The 22,229-nt window shown below is 37.9% G+C and overlaps 1 protein-coding gene across 8 annotated transcripts in view; it reads left to right on the forward strand.

The window, feature by feature from the left end:
* GREB1L (GREB1 like retinoic acid receptor coactivator) overlaps positions 1-22,229 on the forward strand; it is a 246,383-nt gene that overhangs the window by 190,736 nt on the left and 33,418 nt on the right. For all 8 annotated transcript variants that reach the window (XM_037017933.2, XM_037017910.2, XM_037017912.2 and 5 more), the window contains 2 exons: positions 14,090-14,270; positions 16,598-16,790. In XM_037017933.2, the coding sequence (XP_036873828.1) occupies positions 14,090-14,270; positions 16,598-16,790 (374 nt within the window). The remainder of the gene's footprint in view (positions 1-14,089; positions 14,271-16,597; positions 16,791-22,229) is intronic.

Here is a 22,229-nt window from a genome sequence, read left to right on the forward strand (position 1 = left end):
CTGCATTTCTAACAAGCTCTCAGGGGGTGCCAGTGCTGCTGTCAGAGGACCACACTTTGGTAGCACAGCTCTATAAAAGACCTTTCATTGTTAGTTCCTTGGGCCAAATTAGCTGATGACAATAGTTTTTTCCTCTTAACATCTCTTATTGGCTATGACTGACACATGTAAAATCTTTCCATGCCTTGCGGAGGCCCATGTGTCTGGTTAACAGTAGAGTCTCCTTTTTAGTCTCTAAAATTCTGGATAAGTTACAAAATGACCTCTTGGAAATACTGACTTGGAGATGGTTAGTTAGAAAAGATCAAACGCCTTCTCTGACAGTTCTCCCAGAAGCCAGAGTTAGTTCTAGGCTCCCTCAGATACTGGCTATTTCTGCATTTTCTTTCCGCCCCCTCTCCATTGTGGGAAATGGATGGGCTTTGGTCATACCAAGCATTAACCAGATTTTTAATTTCCTATGGATTTTCCACTTTCTTATCATGGAAGGAGCATTTCTTTTCTAGGTGTTTTACTTATACCAGTTGGCATTCGTGGCCTTCCTGAGTTCATGATCTGATATCCCAAATTGTGCTTGAGCAAACACATCATAGCACCTGTTTCAAGTGGTGAAATCACCCATGGTCAGCAGGTGTGCATTCTGCAGAGCTTTTTCCTGATGTAATCTTTTGGTGACCTGGACATTCACCTTAATAAATGCAAGAACCTAAATAAAGCCTTTCAGTTTTGACAGATTTAGAAATTGTATAGATCCTTCTTTTACCCTTCTCAATGCTCTCATATTTTTCTAAAGTGAGTATTTTAAGATTATTACTTCTCAGAAAGGTAACAGAATTTGACCAGTTACATAGCTTGGAATCCAGGGGAAAAAAGTCAATGTTTTGAACAAATTTGGAAAATTCAAGGCAAAGCATATTTTAAAAATTATTCACATCTGGCTTTGGCATACATACTGAGATTTTTGCTATACAAGCAATCACTTCTATATATTTTAAAATAACTGTTCACTTTTATTATAGAAAAAAACATAGTTGTATTCTTTACTTTGAAAAATAAAAACAGCAAAGCAGAACTTAAACACTTATAATCCCATTCAAGGATAATTGTTAAAACCTGGGTGTTAATCAATGCCTTAATTATCTAGTGCTCCAGGCTCTCTTCTCTGCCTGTGTCTGTTTTTTCACTTGACATTATATACATTTTTCCATGTCATTAAAAGCTTTTGAAATGAGTGTAGCAGTATTCCATACTCTAATGGTTATGGATTGGGTACATGCACCAAAATTTATTTACTTTGATATTTAAATACCTTCATGGAACACATAACAATTGATAGAAGAGAAAGCATGTTAGAGAAATTTTCCAGAGCTGAGTAAATAGTTAGCAAAAGATTATCCACTAAAACAACTCTTAAAAATCATAGCTATGAAAATAGAAAGGATTCTCAAGAAATCATCCGATTCACTTTCCTCATATTTTACCATTTGAATCAATGGGGACAAGAACTATATTTTTCATCTCTGTTTGCCTAGTGCCTCATTTGTGCCTCTCTCATGCCTGGCACAGGTAGGTGCTCAACTAATGTTTGAACAGACTCCTGGGGGGCAGAGAGCGAGGGATGGACAGAGGGAGCAGTAATGCCCAAGTTCTCTGCTTTCTGGTCCATTTGCCTTTCCCTGAAGGAAACATTTCAGCACCCAGCCTGCCAGGAAAAGCACCGGGCAGAGAGAAGCAGCCAGGGCACCCAGAAAGGCCACATCCTTGGCAGTCCTTGTGTGGCTGAGAGGACAAGGGGAGAAAAGAAGCCATCGTGTTGCTGCAGACCCAGCACTAAGGCCCAGTGTGTGTGATGCCCCAACTCGCATTCTAATCAGGGAGGAAGGGAGGCAGGGTGGCAAAGGAAACAAAACAAAATGTTATGGAAAAGAATTTCAAGGTAAGGCAAAAAAGAAATGGAAGGGTTTAGAGATTTTCAAGTTTGCCAAAAATGGATTTAGAGCTGCTGGAGTCCTCAGTGGAGAAGCAGCATAAGGAATTTTTAGACTACGGGAAATACTTTGTGTCATTTTAAAAGATTTGATGTTGTAGAATAATTCTTCTAATTCAAGAAACTGCAAATTCTATAAATTAGAATACTAGGGTATCAGTGCAATCAAAATGCACCTCGAACTTTCATTTCGAGGTGGGTGAGATGAAAACAAAGTATTAGTGACTGTTCACATTTTCCTCCTCCCTGCTTTTAAAATAATGCCAGGGGAGGCCCCCAGCAAACAGGAGAGGTGTCAAGAAGTTTTGTCACACTCAGGGGACTGACACGAATTTGAACCTTCGACACATGCCTGATTATAAAAGAAACAGAGAGACACTTCGTCTGTGGAAAGGCAAATAGATTATTCTAACCAAATGGACATGAGGAAGTTTGAAGGAGGTGGTAGAGATTAGGATGGAAGTAAAGAGATAGAGGAGGGCATTTTCACTTTCTAAAATGTATGTTCTTGGTCTCATCAGCCTTATACCTTCTTGTCAGTCACCTAAAATTTAAGCAGAAAAAAACAGTATTTACTGGACAGTGACAAAGGCAGCAGAAATAGGATCCCAGGGAAGAAAATGGTAAGAAACCACTCTGTCCTGAGGTGGAATTAAGAAACACCAGAGATTCCTTTGTACAAATAAAACAAATACCTAAGGTTAGCATCCTTAAAGTCAGTTTCCAGCTAAGTAGTTAGCTACCCAGTGCCCACCCTGGTCTATAGAAGATGTTGGCACCTGCCTCACAGTCTTCACCCCCCAACCCGTTGCCATCTGGAGCTGCTTCCCACCCAGGTGGATGACGCACCCAATATCCTAGCTTCCCAGTACCTTAAGCTTTTTGCTCCTAACTCCTCTGCAACCACCTGCTCCCTAATCACCTCCCAGACCCTGCTGGATCCTGGACTCATCCATCCAAATACCCCCAATGTCAGATTACAGGCTCCTTTCCTCCACACACACCACGTTGGACACTATGGGGAAAAAAATCTTTCTGGTTGATGCCATTATGAATTCTTCTTTGGTTCTTTAGTTGGAGCTCTGTCCCGTTCTCCGCAGTGGCTGTCTGCCAAAGACTCCATTTCACCGAACTACTGACCTCATCCTTCTCTCTTAGCAAAGACCATGCCACCTACTTCCCCTCTCCAAAGATGAATACTTTGGCTAAAAACTTCTTGCTTCCAAATATAGAAGCTTAACTGTATACACAGCTGTCTTTCCCCTTCTCCTAATCAGCAAGAGAGCTGCCTCCTCTGTGTAAGTCTGATTCTCCCCCCTTGTTCTGGATGCCATCTCTCATCCTCAGGGACCTCACACTACTGATCTCTCTTTGCTCATCGCTGCCTGCAACTTCTTTCTCCTGGGGCTCATTCCTCCATTCAAACCTGCCACACTCTCTCAAAGGCAGAACAAGCTTCTGTCAATCCTGTCTAACATTCCAGCTTAACATCCTCTCATGAACAGCCAGACTTACTGTGAGAATTGTCCATTGTTATCTCCATTTCCTCATTTGCCAGTTGCTCCTCAACCCCCTGCAAACTGGCCTCCGCTCTCCACCTCTTCCCTTGTAGGACTTTCAGCCATTGACCTTCTCAGCCATTGAGAGCTGAAGTTCTTTCAGCTCCCCCGACATGCTCTCCCAGCTTTTGTTCCACAGCTCATGCACGGCACTCATCCTCACCCTTTTGTGTTCCAGCCATGGCACCCAGCACTGGGTAGAATATTTTATATTCTAGTTGCTCTTTCCTTCCAACTAGAATGTAAAATATTCAGGGAACATCTCTGGCTGTGGATGGCACAGTGGACACTTAGTCAAATATTTGTTGAACTTAATTTTTTGTAACATTTTGTTGAATTGAATTTTAAGTTAAAATCTATTTTAAAAGGAAGACATAGAAGCAATACTTGAAATTTGGTAGTCCTCCAGCAAAATCAAATCTGGTCATTAAAACCATGTTTGAGGTATCTACTTTGGCTGTGAGCAGGGACCTTATGTGTGTGTGTATCAGGTGTTGGTCACACAGGGCTCTGAGGGTGTATCTGTTATTCAGAATGCTGTTCTAGAGCTGTTTCCTCCTTGACCCAAACAAACAGCACAGGAGTATGTACCGCACAGACAAGTCTCAACAAACCCGGATTAAAGCATTCTCTCCCCAAGGGAGGACAGAAGGGAGCATCTGGGCCAGCCACCCTGAAGACAAAGGGACCACTGATGCACTGGACGCTGAAAGCGATTAGCAGGGATCTTAACCAGCTATTTCAATTTCCAGTTATTTATTTGCTGAACAGGGATCGCCAGAGCAAAGGACAGCAGTATTATCCCTGCCCCTCCCGCCCCACCCCCCCGCCATCACCAGGTTCTCTTCACTGGTTTTTATACCCTTTGTTGAATTTTTTCCTCCAATTTGGAACTCTTTATGAGACAGAGGATGAGTAGAGGATGGGAATTGTAGTTTGCTCTGTCCAATTCAGTGTATATCTGAAGACCTTGAAAGGGCATAGGTATGCTTTTGTTGACATGACACAATCATGGCATGACATTGTTATCATAACACTTAAAAACTCAGCATGCTCTAGTGATTTAATATCTTCCTGATTTGCATATCCTTTTCAGCATCAGAGTATGTTTGCCTACCAACACTTTGGAGAAATTAATTCCATCCAACAGAGAAGGTGAACAACTGAAACTGAGAGCAGTTTTATTTTTCTCTGGGATATCTTTCTTATGAGAAGAGCAAGAAATAAAAATTTTTATTAAAGTATATCAAGGGATAAGGCCAAGAACATATTGTTCTCTCCGAACAAACAGGCAGTATAGTGGGGCACCGAGCTGAGTACTGGGTCATCTTTAATTATACCTGGACAGCTTAGATTTCCCTCATTATTATCAGTTTTACTTGATATTCAGGCTGATTAACTGCTTCTAGTGATGAGTACTGGCCACTCATTCAGACTTTCCAACCTTTGTGGAAAGGCCTTTGGCTCTGGTGTTCACAAGGTACTGTGGACTTGGTGCATGTGTTCATAGTTTTATTCCCCTTCAAGACCCTTGCTTGGACGGTTGAAAAATTACTGCCTCTCCTATAATAGAGGAATGGCCTCAGAAGATATGCTGTTGTTTTTCTCTAATCCCATATAGGGAAATACAGGCTAATGGTTTCCTTAAGCACATCTGGCCCCTGGGGCCATCAGTAAAGAAAAAGAGGTGCACAAGGAGCCACAATCTAGTTGCTTGGAGTTTCTTGGCCATCCAAGAAGTTTCCTCTCCAGGGGCCTTTCAAGTTGGTTATTTCCATGGAAGATATCCATGATGGAGACACAAGGAATGGCAGCTCCCCAGGGCTGATTAATCACCTTTAGGGAACACAGTGATTCCCAAACACCACTGCTCTGTTCTAGAACTCAATGAGTTGCAAAATGTCATAAAAGAAGACTTATTGATGCTTCCTGAGTTCCCATTCATGTTAAAAATAAGATTTATTTAGATAGACGTGACCCTGATTTTCCAGGTGGCCCCCATTGACATCAGTATTTTACTGGGGAATTGGAAAAAAGTGACAAATTTTTTCATGATCTATTAGAATATAAACTGTTATATAATCCTGTGGAACTGTGATAAATTATCAAGAAGACAGAAAGTGACCTTTCTCGGATCAGCCATTTTCTCAGCTCTGCATCTTTTTGAAAAACAAAACAAAATATTAATCCAAATGGGGTAGAAGAGGTAGGGATGGGATAACTATAACTTTTTACATAGTTGTAACTTTTGATCCTTATAAATGAGTTACACACCTCTGTGTATTTTTGAAAAAAAAATATGAATCCAAATGGGATGGAAGAGATAGGGATGGAGTGACTATAATTTTTTTATGTAGTTTTAACTTTTGGTCCTTATAAATGAGTTACATATTCAAAAAATTAAATTAAGGTGATGCGAAAAAACATAATATTGACCACAAACAAAAATAAAGGAGTCTAACTGCATATCACATGAAAGTGATAACATAACCACACACCAAAAAGAATTAATTCAAGTGTTTTTTGAACACAGTTTTCTTACTGTATGCTCTCAAAGTGATGTATTCTGATAGCAAAAAGAATTACAAAGAAGTCTTGAATTTTAATAAATATGCTGTTGGGAGTAGTACTGATAATTTTAAACTATTTTGTGTATATCACATTATAGAGCAAATAGCTAAATATTTTAGCATTGTTGCATACCAGGATTCTTATATGAAAGAAGCCTCAAATGGGGAAAAGTAAGGGATGTTCCTTTTAGATTCAAATTGGAAATATAAGTATGAATTCATACCTGAAAAAAATTAAATGTGTTTCCTATCTCTGCCCACTGAAAGTTCTTAAAAATAGTGACATCTAATTATTGCTGCACACATTTAGTAAATCTTGGCTTACAAATACCATTCTCTACTGTCCCAGCTCTGATGTGGGAACATTCTGGAGTCTTGTATACCAGAAAGTGAGAAAGTACGAGAGGACTGATAGGGACATCTCAAAAGGGCATGGCAGCCTGCTTAAAGGGGATTTTACTGGCCAAAGTTGGTAACTTTGAGTATCAAAGGAATGATGGCAATGTATTGTAACCTATTGAATATATATTTTTAAAACCACAAGTCCACAGCAGTACTAAAAAGATACAAGGAACAGGAAAAATGAGAGGTTGGCAACAAGCCCTTCTTTACAAAAGAGTACCAGCTAATAAGTGTAGGAAAATGACAGAATTAGAAAAAACCCTATTTTTTACTACCAGCATAATTATTCCTCCTAATAAGTATCATCAATGGATACTAAAAACCACTGAGTAAAATGTCATTCAGGAACAAATATTCACACAGTCTCAAAGTATCATACCACATATTAGAAATTACAAACATGAAATGTATATTTACAGTGGAGAGGTTTGATAGTAGACACTACCATAACCAAGTACTCAAACTTTGCCATCTCCCAGTATAGGACAGATTAGCATTATGAGCAAAGGAAAGTATACATTGTCACCTATGAGGCATAATTGCCAAACACATTTAACCTGAGTCTAATCACAAGGACAAATTCAGGTTACATGTCATTCTACAAAACCATTAGCCTACATTTAAAAAAATATCAATGAAAAGACCAAAATGGTGGGGCTGGAGGGGAGGCAGGAGACTGTTTTAATTACATGACATGACTATCAAGTGCAATAATGATTAATTCTTGATTGGATGCTAGATATAAAAATAATTTTTTAAAAAAACAGGTCTATGTTTGCAGATGACACAATATTGTACATAAAAAAAACAAAAGAATCCACTCCAAAACTACTAGATCTAATATTTGAATTCAGCAAAGTTGCAGGATACAAAATTAATACACACAAATCTGTGGCATTCCTATGCACTAACAATGAACTAGCAGAGAGAGAAATCAGGAAAACAATTCCATTCACAGTTGCAGCAACAAGAACAAAATACCTAGGAATAAACCTAACCAAGAAAGTGAAAGATCTATACCCTGAAAACTACAATACACTTTTAAGAGAAATTAAAGAAGGTACCAATAAATGGAAACACATCCCATGCTCACGGATAGGAAGAATTAATATTGTCAAAATGGCCATCCTGCCTAAAGCAATCTATAGATTCAATGCAATTCCTATCAAAATACCAACAGCATTCTTCAATGAACTAGAGAAAATTATTCTAAAATTCATATGCAACCACAAAAGACCTCGAATAACTGAAGCAATTCTGAGAAGGAAGAATAAAGCTGGGGGTATTACACTCCCCAACATCAAGCTCTACTACAAACCCACAGTAATCAAGACAACTTGGTACTGGCACAAGAATAGACCCATAGACAATGGAACAGACTAGAGAGCCCTGATATAAACCCAACCATATATGGTCAATTAATATATGGTAAAGGAGCCTGGATATACAATAGGGAAATGACAGCCTCTTCAACAGCTGATGTTGGCAAAACTGGACAGCTACATGCAAGAGAATGAAACTGGATTATTGTTAAACCCCATACACAAAATGGATCAAAGACTTGAATGTAAGTCATGAAACCATAAAACTCTTAGAAGACAACATAGGCAAACATCTCCTGAATATAAGCATGAGCAACTTCTTCCTGAATGCATCTCCTCGAGCAAGTGAACCAAAAGCAAAAATGAATTCATGGGACTACATCAAACTAAAAAGTTTCTGTACAGCAAAGGACACCATCAACAGAACAAAAAGGCATCCTACAGTATGGGAGAATATATTTGTAATGACATATCCAAAAAGGGGTTAACATCCAAAATATATAAAGAACTTACATACCTCAACACCCAAAAAGCAAATAACCCGATTAAAAAATGGGCAGAGGATATGAAGAGACAGTTCTCTAAAGAAGAAATTCAGATGGCCAACAGACACATGAAAAGATGTTCCTCATCACTAATCATCAGGGAAATGCAAATTAAAACCACAATGAGATATCACCTCACACCAGTAAGGACGGCCAGCATCAAAAAGACTAAGAACAACAAATGCTGGCAAGGATGCGGAGAAAGGGGAACCCTCCTACACTGCTAGTGGGAATGTAAGCTAGTTCAACCATTGTGGAAAGCAATATGGAGGTTCCTCAAAAAACTAAAAACAGAAATACCAATTGACCCGGGAATCGGGAATTTACCCAAAGAATACAACTTCTCAGATTCAAAAAGACATATGCACCCCTATATTTATCACAGCACTTTTTACAATAGCCAAGATATGGAAGCAACCTAAGTGTCCATCAGTAGATGAATGGATAAAGAAAATCTGGTACATATACACAATGGAATACTATTCAGCCATAAGAAAGAAACATCCTACAATTTGCAACAACATGGATGGAGCTGTAGGACATTATGCTCAGTGAAATAAGCCAGGCAGAGAAAGACAAATGCCAAATCATTTCCCTCATTTGTGGAGTATAACAATGAAGCAAAACAGAAGGAACAAAATAGCAGCAGACTCAAAGAGTCTCCAAGAAGGGACAAGTGGTTACCAAAGGGGGAGGGTATTAGAGGGTGCATGGGGAGGGAAGGAGAAGGGGATTGGGGGCTATTACGTTTAGTACACATCGTGTGGGGGGAATCATGGGGAGAACAGTGTAGCACAGAGAAGGCACACAGTGGATCTGTGGCATCTTGCTGCACTGATGGACAGTGACTGCATTGGGGTATGGGTGGGGACTTGATAATATGGGTAAATGTAGTAACCACATTGTTTTTTCATGTGAAACCTTCATAAGAGTGTATATCAATCATACCTTAATAAAATATTGAAAGAAAACAGGTCTGGGACAATCAGTGAAGCTCAAATGTGGACTGAGTGTTAGAGAATATTGTATCAACATTAGTTCAACTTCTTGGGTGTATGACATTGTAGCTATGCAGGAGAATATTTTTGCTCTTAGGAAATACATATTGAAGTACTTAGGGGTAAATATTATGATGTTACTTAATTCCAAGTTTTTCAGCAATAAGTGCAACAAAAATAATTGAAAAGTGATGAGAAAATAGTTGCTGTTCACTGGTGATATATACATCAGAATTTACTACAGTTATTAATATTTTCAAATAGCTTCTAAAACATGGATGATACATTTCTCCCTTTTAAGAAATTTTAAATATTGAGATCAAATTTATAAAACTTATAAGAGGTATTAAAAATAACAATACAGTGAATACCCAAAATCCCCCAAAATAAGGAACATTGAAAATTCTTGTCCCGCTCTTGATGCTCATCTCCTTCTTCTTTCAAAGGTAACCTTTATTCTGAGTTTTGTTTATTGTTCCCTTTATTTAGTTTTGCTAACTCCTAAATAATATATAACATTAATATATGTTATATTAATGCATGTATTAACAATATAATTCCTAAGCAATATATTGTTTACTTTTTATATCCTTTAAACCTTTTTCTAAGTGGAACCACACTGTATACATTCATCTGTAATTTACTTTTTACACACATTACATCCCTGAGATTCTGTTGTATGTAATTGTAATCCACTCATTTTACTGCTTTTTAGTATTCTATTCCACACATTTTAAAATTTATAAATTCTACACTTAAAATATACCACACATTAATATAATTTCTACTACTGATGGACATTCAGGTTGTTTCCAGTTTTTTAATTTTCAAACAGTGCCGGTACATAAATACAAGTGTTTCTCTGAGAGTATAATCGTTGGGGCATAGGTGTGTACATTTTCAACTTTACAAATAATGCAAATTTTTTTCCAAGGTAGTTATATTTCCACTTCCAACAGTAATGTATGCATTCCAGTTGCAAATATTTGAAATGTCTGTGCTTCTTTTAAATTTTTTATTTTAAAACAATTTAGATCTACAGAAAAGTCACAAAATGAGACGCAAAAATGAAATTAAGAAAACAATTCTATTTATAATAGTATCAAAAAAATTAATTGCTTAGGAATATATTTGACAAAAGAAGTGTGAAACTATACTTTTAAAAACTAGAAAACATTGTTGAAAGAAATTACAGAAGACCTAAATAAATGGAAGGACATCCTATATTCATGAATTGGAAGACATTAATCATTTTAAGATGATAATATTCCCCAAACTGATCTACAAATTTCAATGCATTCCCTGTCAAAACCCTAACTGGCTTCTTTGCAGAAATTAATAAGGTGATCCTAAAATTCATGTGGAAATTCAAGGAACCCAGATTACCCAAACCAATATTCCAAAAGAACGAAGTTGGGAGACTCTCACTTCCCCATTTTAAAACAATACAAAGCTACAGTAATCAAGACATTGTGGCACTAGCATAAGGATAGGCATATAGATCAATGGGATAGACTTGAGAGTCCAGAAATAAACCCTTCTATTTGTAATCAACTGAATTTTGACCAGGGTGCCAAGATCATTCAATGGGGAAAGAATAATCTTTTCAACAAATGATGCACTAGGGCAACTGGATATCCACCTGAAAAAGAATGAATTTGGATCTGTACCTTACAAACAATAAGTAACTCAATACAGATCAGTCCAAAATGTAAGATCTTTAACTATAAAAATTCTTAGAAGAATACATAGATGTAAATCCTCATGACTTTGGATTAAGCAATGATTTCTCAGATGTAACTCCAAAAGCTAGTCTAATTAAGATATGGGTAAAGAATCTGAGGAGGCATTTACCCAAAGATAAGAAGATGGTCAATGAGCATATGAAAAGATGCTCAACATCATTAGCCAACTGGAGAAATGAAAATCAAAACTACAGTGAAATATTATTTCACACCATCTAGAATGACCATAATAAAAAAGACACATAACAGCAGTCTTGTCAAATATGTAGAAAATTGGAAGCCCACACGCTGCTGGTGGTAAATGGCATAGCCACTTTAGAAAACCCTCTAACAGTGTCTCAAGTGGTTAAACGGAACTACCATATATACCAATTCCACTGCTAGATATGAAATGAGAGAAGTGAAAACAGATGTCCACATATATACCTGTACACAAAAGTTCATAGCAGCATTATTCGTAATAGCCAAAAAGTGGAAACAGTCTGAATGCCCATAATGTCCATGATGAATGGGTATATAAAATGTGGTAATCCACACAATGGAATAACATTCAGCAATAAAAAGAAGTGAAGCATTGATGCAAAATGTGAGATAGGTTGCACAATATGCCTAGAAAAAGACAGGAAAGACTGCACAAAAATGTTCACAGTGGCTTGTTTTGAGTTAAAGAATTATGGATAAATTTTTCTTTTTAAATATATCTCTAGACTTTCCAGCTTTTCCAAGATGAGTATCTATCACTTTCATAACCAGGGAAGAAACAAAACTTAAAAATAAAAGCAAGTCTAAAACACACTTTGAAGATAAGGATAATCTACTAAAAATGCCCAGTTAGAAATAAAACAGCAAAGTGCCTCTGATGTACCTGTTCCCCACCCAGATTCATCACTGCAAAGCCAGCTGGATGAATAATTACAGGCTAATATACTATGTTACATCTAAGGGAACAGCCTCTCAGATCCGTGGAAGTTTGTGTTTTCATTATGGTATGTATGGAATTGACTTGTCAAAGGTCTTTATTCATTTGTTTTGAAATGTAGTTAACTTTTAATTATCCATAAGATACATTTTTTCCTCTTTATGAATTTTTTATGGTCTTTTCATATTAGGATGCCCTTAACTTGCACTGCTTATTTCTTAAGGATTGACTTAGGATACAAACAAATTTTCAACTGGAACTACACTCCCCATTTGTTAGATAAGGAAACAGAAACCCCCAGAGATTAAGTAGGTCCCCTCTCCAAGCCTCTGCTCAACTCCTCTATCCCTTAGTACTTTGTCTCCCATCATAACACTTGTCAAAATTGTCCATCTCCATAAGATTAAGTAAGATCTTTGTCCTGCTTTCCTGTGTATCTTTAGGCCTAGCACAATACCTGACATAGCACCTGATACATAGTAAGTGCTCAGTAAACCACTACGGAATGTTGAATGAATTTCACAAGCAGTCTACTTTCCAAAAAATCAGAATACCTGCCACTTAAAATTTTTTATTTCTTTTGGAAATATCCACATCAATATTTCACTACATTTGGGTGGAAACTGAAAACAAGTGTCCTCATGAAAAATGTTTGGAAGCAAAATTACCTTTCTTTTCACCTTTGGTATAATGAGTTTTTCATATGGTAAAACATTCTTCCTATTTTCTTTTATACAATTTAGAGCTATTGGTATTATACAATCTAGATGCTAATTGCATATAGTTGTTAATTGACCTGATTTTATATAAAAAGAAAAGCTAGATGAACAAAACTAATTCAACATATTCCATAAAAACCTCTTCATTTAACTTGTTTTTTATTTTTATTTTTATTGTTTTTCCACACAGGTGGGGCTGTTGAGTGTGGTTGATATTGAATGCTAAATAGATATCCTTTAGCCCTTGGAGTCCAGGCTGGTCCTTAAGGACATGTGTAACATATGTAATGTATCTAACCCCAAAATAAGTCTTCTCGTTCCTTCTCCTGTTTGGAAGGCTATGGGCTGGAGTTACTGGACTCTAAACTCAGGGAGCTTAGCCCTTCATGCATGCAGCTAGTATCTGAGGGTGGGAGACTTAGGTGCCCTTGGTTTTTCTCCCCAGCTTTACTGAGATATAATGATATATAACAGTATGTAAGTTTAAGGTATACAATTTACACGTTAACTTGAAGATTTGATGCATGAATAAATTGTAAAATACCACAATAAGGTTAGTTAACACATCCTTCACCTCATGTAATTACTATTTTGTCTCTTCATTTTAAAGGAGGATTTGGTGTTTTAACTGATTATTCCAACAACAGCTTCATGTGCCTAGACCTATTTTAGGTGTTTATATGTGGAAGTAATTTTATTATAGGCAGAGATAATGAAGCAGTACTAAATTTCACAGATTCTTGCATTTTGAGAATATAGTGATCTTGGATGATTCAGTTCATTAATCTGATACATAAACCAACATTCATTAAGGATTTCCCATACTCTAAATACTGTGCAAAACTGTCACTGTATGAAAATGAGGAAAAATTCTACCTGAAAAAAAGCTCACGATCAGTTGTGCTACCTCTGGACATCAAATTTAATTTTCCTTTTTCTTATGTATGTTTTTGTTGCTGAATTTGCAATAAAGAAGGCTTATGTGATAATTTGGCCAAGATCTGTAGCTCTGAGTGGCCTATGGTAGCTGTTAACAGCAATGCTTCACATGTAAATAGAATTTAATTAGACAGAGGTCTTATACATTCAACTGCTTCTACTTAATGTATCAGATTGTTCCCTGTTGTCACTGGTGTGAGGACTGGGAGGGCAGGGAGTTCTAAAGAAAAGGGAATTTTGTATTTCCTCCTCAAAATATGTGGTGGAGAATAGGAAAAGGAAAAATATCTACTCTGTAAATATATATAGTTACTACCAGTTTACAAGTTTATCTCATTTATATTTACAGATGTGAAAAAATAAGCTTTTTTTTCTTCTTGGCAGGTGTCCTTGTAGACTTGGGTCTGGAAGAAAACGGGACAGCTTACCAGAGAGCAGAGAAATATGTTGTTCGTCTAGATAATGAGATTCAGACCAAGTTTGAAGTCTTCATGAGAAGGGTGAAGCAGAACCCATACACACTCTTCGTGCTGGTCCATGACAACTCCCACGTGGAACTGACGAGGTGATTGCCTCAGAGTGAGCAGACACAGTATTTCTTCTACAGCAGTAATTGTTACCTAAGAAATTATTTAAAAGGTGATGATTTGAAAGCCTAGGATCCCTAATTTTTGGCACCATCTTAGGGTACCTTATTCCTACCCATTCCTTGCTCTCTCAACGTTTTTTGCCCATTTAATGTTGATTTTATTTTAACTACACTGTGAATGAACTTAGAAATTCTTGTTAAAAATACTGTCTTCACTGACAAAAATGAGGCTTGGGGTGGATTAATGATTATACATTGAGCATTGAGTCCCCTATACAGAATTTTATTGTTGTTAACAACCATTTGATCAAAAAAAATAGGAGAGATGCCCTCACAAATAAATAAATAAATAAATAAATAAATAAATAAATAAATAAATAAATAAATAAATAAATAAATAAATAAATAAATAAGACATAAATAAAATAAAGTACACACTTCCAATTGTAAAATAAGTAAGTAACCGGGATGTAATGCATAGCATAAGGAATATAGTCAAAATATTGTGACAACTTGGTATGGTGATAGCTGGTACCTAGAATTATCATGTATATAAATGTTCAATCACTGTGTTGTACACCTGAAACTAATGTAAAAAAAAAAATACTGTCTTCAGAGCATTGTGGATTCAGCTGCTTCAGAGAAAGGATGGCAAAAAGGAGCCTGAGGTCGATGAGCTTTCCTTCCCACCCCGTTTTCCCTTCCCCATTCTTCTCCTTTTCCCCTTCTCTTATCTTCCTTCCTTTCCTGCTATTTCTCCTCCTTGCCTTTCTCCTTCTCTTTGCTTACATTAACAGAAGTAAAGATGCCGCTTTATTTATTTAAAAATTTTTTATTAAGGTATTATTAATACACACTCTTATGAAGGTTTCACATGAAAAAACAATGTGGTTACTACATTTACCCATATTACCAAGTCCCCACCCATACCCCATTGCAGGCACTGTCCATCAGTGTAGTAAGATGCCACAGATTCACTATTTGCCTTCTCTGTGCGACACTGTTTTCCCCATGACCCCTCACACCATGTGTACTAAACATAATACCCCTCAATCCTCAAAAGATGCCACTTTAATGATCTGAGAGCAAATCTGAAACCTTTCCCAATTTACCAGTTTAAACAGGAGAGTATCCTATGTCTCAGGTGGGCTTATTCATGATTGAATAGTAGCAGTGGCATTGTGGAGCCAGTTTTGCTCCCAGAGCAAATTATAATAAATACTGTTAGAAGTATCTTTTGCTCCTATGGATTAAAAGGGCAAATCATTATTTTAAAAAAGGGGAGTATGCAAATAGTCATGGAGTATTACATATCATGGTTGGTGCTCACCGTGTAAAGGAAAGGAAATTTCAGGCATTATCAATCATAGATAGATTTTCCTTTCTTCAAGAGACACTGAGGTGAGGAATCTGGAAGTTTTTAGTGTGTGATAGAAATGTCAATATTGCAGAAGTATTGTTTCAGAAACCAGAATGCGTCTGTACTCTGCAATCTGAGCACTAGGGTCATTTATAGGTATAAATAAGAGCTTGCATAACTTGTTAAACTTAGCAGAAAGTAGGAAAGAAAGAAGAAAAAAAGGAATTTTGCACACATCCTATTCAGTAAGGACTGGTGTTCTATGAGATGAAAGCCCACTGACCTTTTATACCTCATCTTTGAAAGTTTGGGATAATAGCTCTGAGGATACATATTAAATACCCTGTATTTAATTTCCCAAGGCATCAACAGTATTTATTTGACAAAAAAAAAATTGTGTGGTTTTGAGGGTGCCTGGCAACCTGGTACATCCAACTTGAAAAAACTGAAAATGATTTAGAGGCCCCCTCCACCCTCCGCAGAGTCTAGTAGCCTCAGGGGAGGAAGGAGAGTGGTATTAACACAGGCAGGGATCCCTTGCAGCTTTGGGGCCTCTCTGCACTGCACTGTTATAAGCATTGTGTTTTGATGGAGATGCTGCCTCATTCAGATGAACTTTCAAACTAAAGATTTGAACTACATCTTTACATCTCAACTGCAGATTCAGGTATCCTTGGCCTGTGTAACTGAGTTTGCACCTTGAGGTATATAAGGGGCAAACTGAAAAAGGTAAAAAGTAAGTATCCCTGAAATCTGTCTGGAAGGGGAAAGAAGGAGTCTAATTTTTGCTCTTGCAAATCAAATGTTGGTTGCTTTTACTCACACTCTCAGTTACAAGAGCAAGGAAAATAAGAACTAAAACATTATCTCTGTTTTGATGTTTGCTTCTGCATCTAATCAGTTAAATTAGGAGGTATTAACGTGCCTTTCAACTTTTCTGCAGTGTCATTTCGGGCTCTTTGTCACATGGTGAACCCAGTCATGGATTGGCTGATAGAGTCATTAATTGCAGAGAAGTTCTGGAAGCTTTCAACCTCCTGGTGCTCCAGGTCAGCTCCTTCCCGTACACGCTGCAGACCCAGCAGTCCCGGGTCAGCTACAACAATGAGGTCCACTGGATGCAGCTGGACAGCATGGTGAGTCTTTCCCCTCTCTGAGGCAGTCATGTTCTCAGTTCTCAGAGAGCAAAATCTTGTAATAAAATATGGTTCTAAGTCCAAAAATCTAACTAACATAAAGCTTTATCTTCTAAAAGCTCCATAGAATTGCAATTATTATAAAACTAAAAATGAGTTGGACTAGGTGGGTCCTTTCTAGGTTATTATGCAGATACAAAATTAACCATCCTATGTAGTTTTTCTCCCAACCATCATCAATAGCCTGGATTATCTTTGTGCCTCCAAATGATTAATTTCAATCTGATAGCTAGAAATTGTATTGTTCTCTTGGATGGCTTCTCTGTCATGTTCTGATCTATATGACAGCTAATTACTGTTATGTTCCCCCAGCAGCTGGATTTTTCCTCATAATCAATTCTTATAGTCTTCTGGTTGAAACAGGAATGATAGTAGTTACTTTAAATTAGTAGTAGCATTTAATGTGTGGAGAGCAGCCATCTCAACATTGTACATATCCAGGTCTTTATATCTTGGCTCCGATTCCTAATACCTGGAAAATATTTTCTATTACCTATGAATTATATGATAATTATATTATCAAATAAATAAGAGTTTCATTAAAAAAACAAAGATTAGCCATTAAACAATGGATTCTTTGTTTAAAAATACTGAGCAGATTGGATATTTTTAAATGAACATTTGTGAGTAAAAGATGCCAAAAATATCTTACCTAAGAATAACACTTCTTTGTCAACCCAATGCATTTCATTTTATGAAGTAGGTAAGTTTTCCCTGACATTAAGCTCTTCTTATCTTTGAATATTGGTTTGCTTTTTGTAGTCAAGCAAGCTCAGGTCACTGAATCGTGTTGGCATCAAAGTCCCTCCCTTATGAGAACCATCTCAATGTGTTCACTATCACATAGAGGTTGCTTTGAACTTTTGCGTTCCTGGTACCTCCTCCACGCCAGCTCCATCCATGAATTGGGTGGTCAAGTTATGGGTTAGAAAAGAGAAAAGGAGCTACCACACTTCTTTGCCTCTACAGTGTAGGGCACAACTGCAGGCTACCTACTCTGTAGTTGCCCTGACAGAATGAGATTGCCAGTAGAACTCATGCAATGTGTTTTTCTTTTTGTATTAAAATATGTACAATAAAATGCAAAAATCTTCATGTACAACTGGATGAATTCTGACAGGTGTATACATTCATGTAATCATCACTCAGATCAAGATGTCAAACATTCTCACTAATTAAAAATTTGTTTTTTAATAGAACAAATAATCCTCCTTTTAAATGTTAAGTTTCAAGATATTTGGGAGGACAAAAAAAGAGAACTATCCTAATTTATCTGTTGGTTCAGCCTTTTCTGGAAGGGGTCACATCAGGGACAGGAAGAAGGACTCAGCTACTGCCCTTTATCTTCTCCTAACATGAAGTGATACAGAAATAGGCTTAAAGTAATTTTCCTTTAAAGTCATTCCTATGATTATGGTTAATTTTTTAGGTATAGTAATGGTATCATGATTATATATATATATATATATATATATATATATATATATATATATATATATACACTTTTGGAGGGGATTTTTTAAAATTTTGATATCATTAATATACAATCACATGAACAACACTGTGGTTACTAGATTCCCCCCATCATCAAGTCCCCACCACATACCCCATATTACAGTCACTGTCCATCAGTGTAGTAAGATGCTATAGAGTCACTACTTGTCTTCTCTGTGTGCTACAATGCCTTCCCTGGGCCCCTGCCCTCCACATTATGTGTGCTAATTGAAATGCCCCTTATTCTCTTAATCCTCTCTCTTCTTCTCCTGGTACCCCTATAATGCAAATATTGTTCTGTTTGAATTGGTCACACAGTTCTCTCAATATTCTTTCATTCATTGAGATCCTTTTTTCTCTCTTTACCTCAGCTTCTTTGTATCCTTCTCTAATTTCTATTCCATTCACCATCTCTTCTACTACATCTAATCTGTTTTTAAATCTCTCCATTGTATGTTTAATTTCAGATATGGAATTTCTTAATGATTGACTCTCCATCCTAAATTCATCCCTGAGTTCTTGAATATTTTTCTGTACCTCCATGAGCATGTTTATGATTTTTATTTTGAATTCTCTTTCAGGAAGATTGGTGAGTTCAGTTTCATTTGGTCCTTTTTCTGGTGTTTCTGAGATTTTTGTTTGAACCAGTTTCCTTTGACATTTCATATTTTTATGTGGTGCTCTCTAGTGCCCAGAAGCTCTAGCCTCTGGAGCCGCTCAGCCCCTGGAGTGATGTCAGGGGTTGCAGGGGAGTGGCACTGGTACCTGGGGGGAGGAAAGAGCTGTTTCCTGCTTCTCGGCTGCAGTCAGAACCAGTGGGCCAAGCACACAGGTGTAAGCCTTTGCTTTGCGTCTGTAGCTGCGGTAGGTGGGGCCTCCCTCTGGTTGGCCTGACGCCAGGGCAGGGATTGCCGGTTTGTGAGCTGGTGCTGGCAGGCCAGGAGAAAGATGCAGTAGGCTGTGTATCACAGAGGGGGGCCTCAGAACTGAGTAGCCAGTCAGGGAGATGGAGTGCCTGAAGCTCCCTTCTCCTGCTCAGCAAGCTCTGTGCAATCCCTGCCCCTTCAGCAGCCCTCTTACTGCTAGGAAGCCTCTCAAATTGCCCACTTTTCCTTTGTCCCAGAGCAGCTGGATGTGGATCCCTGTCCTTCACAAATGGCTAGAATCTCAGTCTCTCCAAGTATTACACCTGTCTTAGTTTTTCAACCCCACTAATCTCCAGAGCACCATGCAATGTGTATTTGTGCTCCCAAAGCAGATCTCCAGGGCTGGTTCTTCAGCAATGCTAGGCTTCCACCCCCTCCCCACTCCGTTTCTCTTCCTCCTGCCAGTGAGCTGGGGTTAGGGAAGGGCTTGGGTCCTGCCAGATCAAGGCTTTTTTAAGCTACCCTGTTTTATGAGGTCTGCTCTGTTCTCCCCATGTATGCAGTCTGGTGCAGCCTTCTTTCCTGTTGCTCTTTTAGGATTAGTTCTATTAACTATATTTTCATATTATATGTGGTTTTTGGAGGAGTTCTCTGTCTCTACTCTCATGCCACCATCTTGAATCAGTCTCTCATAGTTGTATTTTTGAAAACCATTCTTAGAGATATCTAGTTAAGTATCCATGAAGTAAACACATAATACCAGGATTTGTTCAAAATAATTGAGGGTTATGGAGTTGTAACACTCTGAAGTTTTAAAAAAATCATCCCTATGAAACTAAGATCAATATAGAGAAAAGGTAAAATCATTGTATCTAATTTACAATAACCTTACACATTGAGCAGAGAAGCACCTCATCATTAGCCTCTTTTCATTATCTGAAGCCAATGTCCTAAAGGAGTAATAATTGGGAAAAGCAGACTAGTTCAACTCAAAAAATATTATTGAGCACTTGTAAGTTTTTATTAGATCTTTCCAAGAACACACAGAAAAGTGGTTTAGATGAGAAAGCAAAATACCTATCAGGGTCACTGTTATCCAAAGGACAATAAGACCTAGATATGGAAAACAGATGGGTGCTTGTCTGAGGCAGGAGGTAGAACATGGACAAAATGGGTGAGAGGGGGTCAAAAGGTACAAACTTCCAGTTATCAAATAAGCAAGTCATGGGAATGTAATTTCCAGCATGGTGACTGTAATTAATAATACTGTATGAACACTGCATGGTATATGTGAAAGATGCTAAGAGAGTAGATCTTACAAGTTCTCATCATATGAAAAACTATAGCTATGTGTGATCATGAATATCAGCCAGACTTACTGTGATCATTTCACAGTATATAAAGTACATATGTCAAATCACTATGTTATATACCTGAAACTAACATAATGTTACATGTCAATTATATCTCAATTTTAGAAAAAGAAAAAATATCAAGTTATACACCTTAAATATGCACAATTTTTATTTGTCAAAACAAAACAAAAACAGAATAGAATAAGGCAGTTTCAAAAACTCCAAGTGCTCTGGGGCTTGAAAGGAGGGAGAGGTCCCATACATTTGTGGGGACCTCAAGGCAATGCAAGGGAGGAAAGAAGCCTGAGGATGAGCCTTGGAAGGGAGCAAGGATGGAGCAGACAGCCTGGGGAACAATGCTCCCAGAGCAGACAGCTCGGGCAGGCCCACAGAGGGGAACTCAGCAGGCATTTTTCAGAGACACTTAGTGGGATGAAAAGAAGCCTGGAAATATACATGTGGAGGCTTGGAGTGCCAGGCCAGCAGAGTTATACTTGTTGCACAGGCACAGTATTATTAGAAATATCAGAATATACATATTTTTTTTATTTATTGTATTAGTAATGTAAATGTACAGCTTGGTGAATTTTCAAAAACTGACCACACCTATGGACCAGCACTCAGATGAGGAAATAGGACATTACCACCAGGAGCCAGGACCACCCACTGAAGGGTAACGTTCTTCTGACCTCCTATACCATAGATTTGATTTGCCCAGTTGTGAACTTTATATACATGGAATCATGCAGTATGCACTCTTTTGTATCTAGCTTGTTTTGCCCAACATTGTTTGCAAGAGTCTTCTGTATTTTGCATGAGTCATACTTTCACTCTTTTTGCTGCATACCGATTACCCTGGTGACTCCACCACAGCTCATTTATCCATCCTATTCATTTATTTCAAACAGTGCTGCTATAAACATCCTAGCACTTGCCTTTCAGTAGACATATGTATGCATTTCTGTTGGGGCTATATCTCTGAGAGTGAACACACGTTATGTTCAGCTTTAGGAGAGGCTGCATTCTAAGGCAGTTCACTAACTATAGAGGCTAAGTCAATGTGCTTAGAAATGTGGAGACCAGTCATCTGCCTTTTTTGGTAATTCAGGTTCAAATTAGAAAATTCCTGGATTAAAATAGGGTGTCTGTGGGAGTAATGGTACCTTTTCTAAAATATGTTTTTGGAGGAAGAGGGAATTGTCAGAGATATCTTTGAGATGATGCCTTCAGTTGTAAAAAAAGAAATCAAAAGGAACAGTGAGGTGTGGAGGGCAGACAGGGCAGGTTTTGAAAGGGGTAAACCTGAGGGGAGGAGAGCACACCCTCACAAATGCAGTGGGAGTTTGGGTCAGGGCTCTAAGATATGGTTCTAGAATATTTTTTCAAAAATCAGTGATCGCTGCAGCAGCTGGTGTGGGTGAAGTCATGGAAGACAATAATGAAGAGACCTCCCAACAGGGCAGCGAGGCCAAGGACTTACATGTAGAGGCCACTGCATTTGGCTTTCAGAGTCCCTGGTGACTTTTCAGGGGACAGCATCCGTAGAGCAGAGCATGTGGCTGGAGGAAAAGCAGAGACAGCCAACAAAGGATAGCGAGAGCAGCATGTGAGGGGGTCACAGAGAGGGCAGGACTCCGGGCAGGATTCTTTTTTAAGAGAAGGGA

This window comes from Manis javanica, chromosome 9 (genome assembly GCF_040802235.1).
Source record: "Manis javanica isolate MJ-LG chromosome 9, MJ_LKY, whole genome shotgun sequence".
In the NCBI taxonomy this organism is placed as follows: domain Eukaryota; kingdom Metazoa; phylum Chordata; class Mammalia; order Pholidota; family Manidae; genus Manis; species Manis javanica.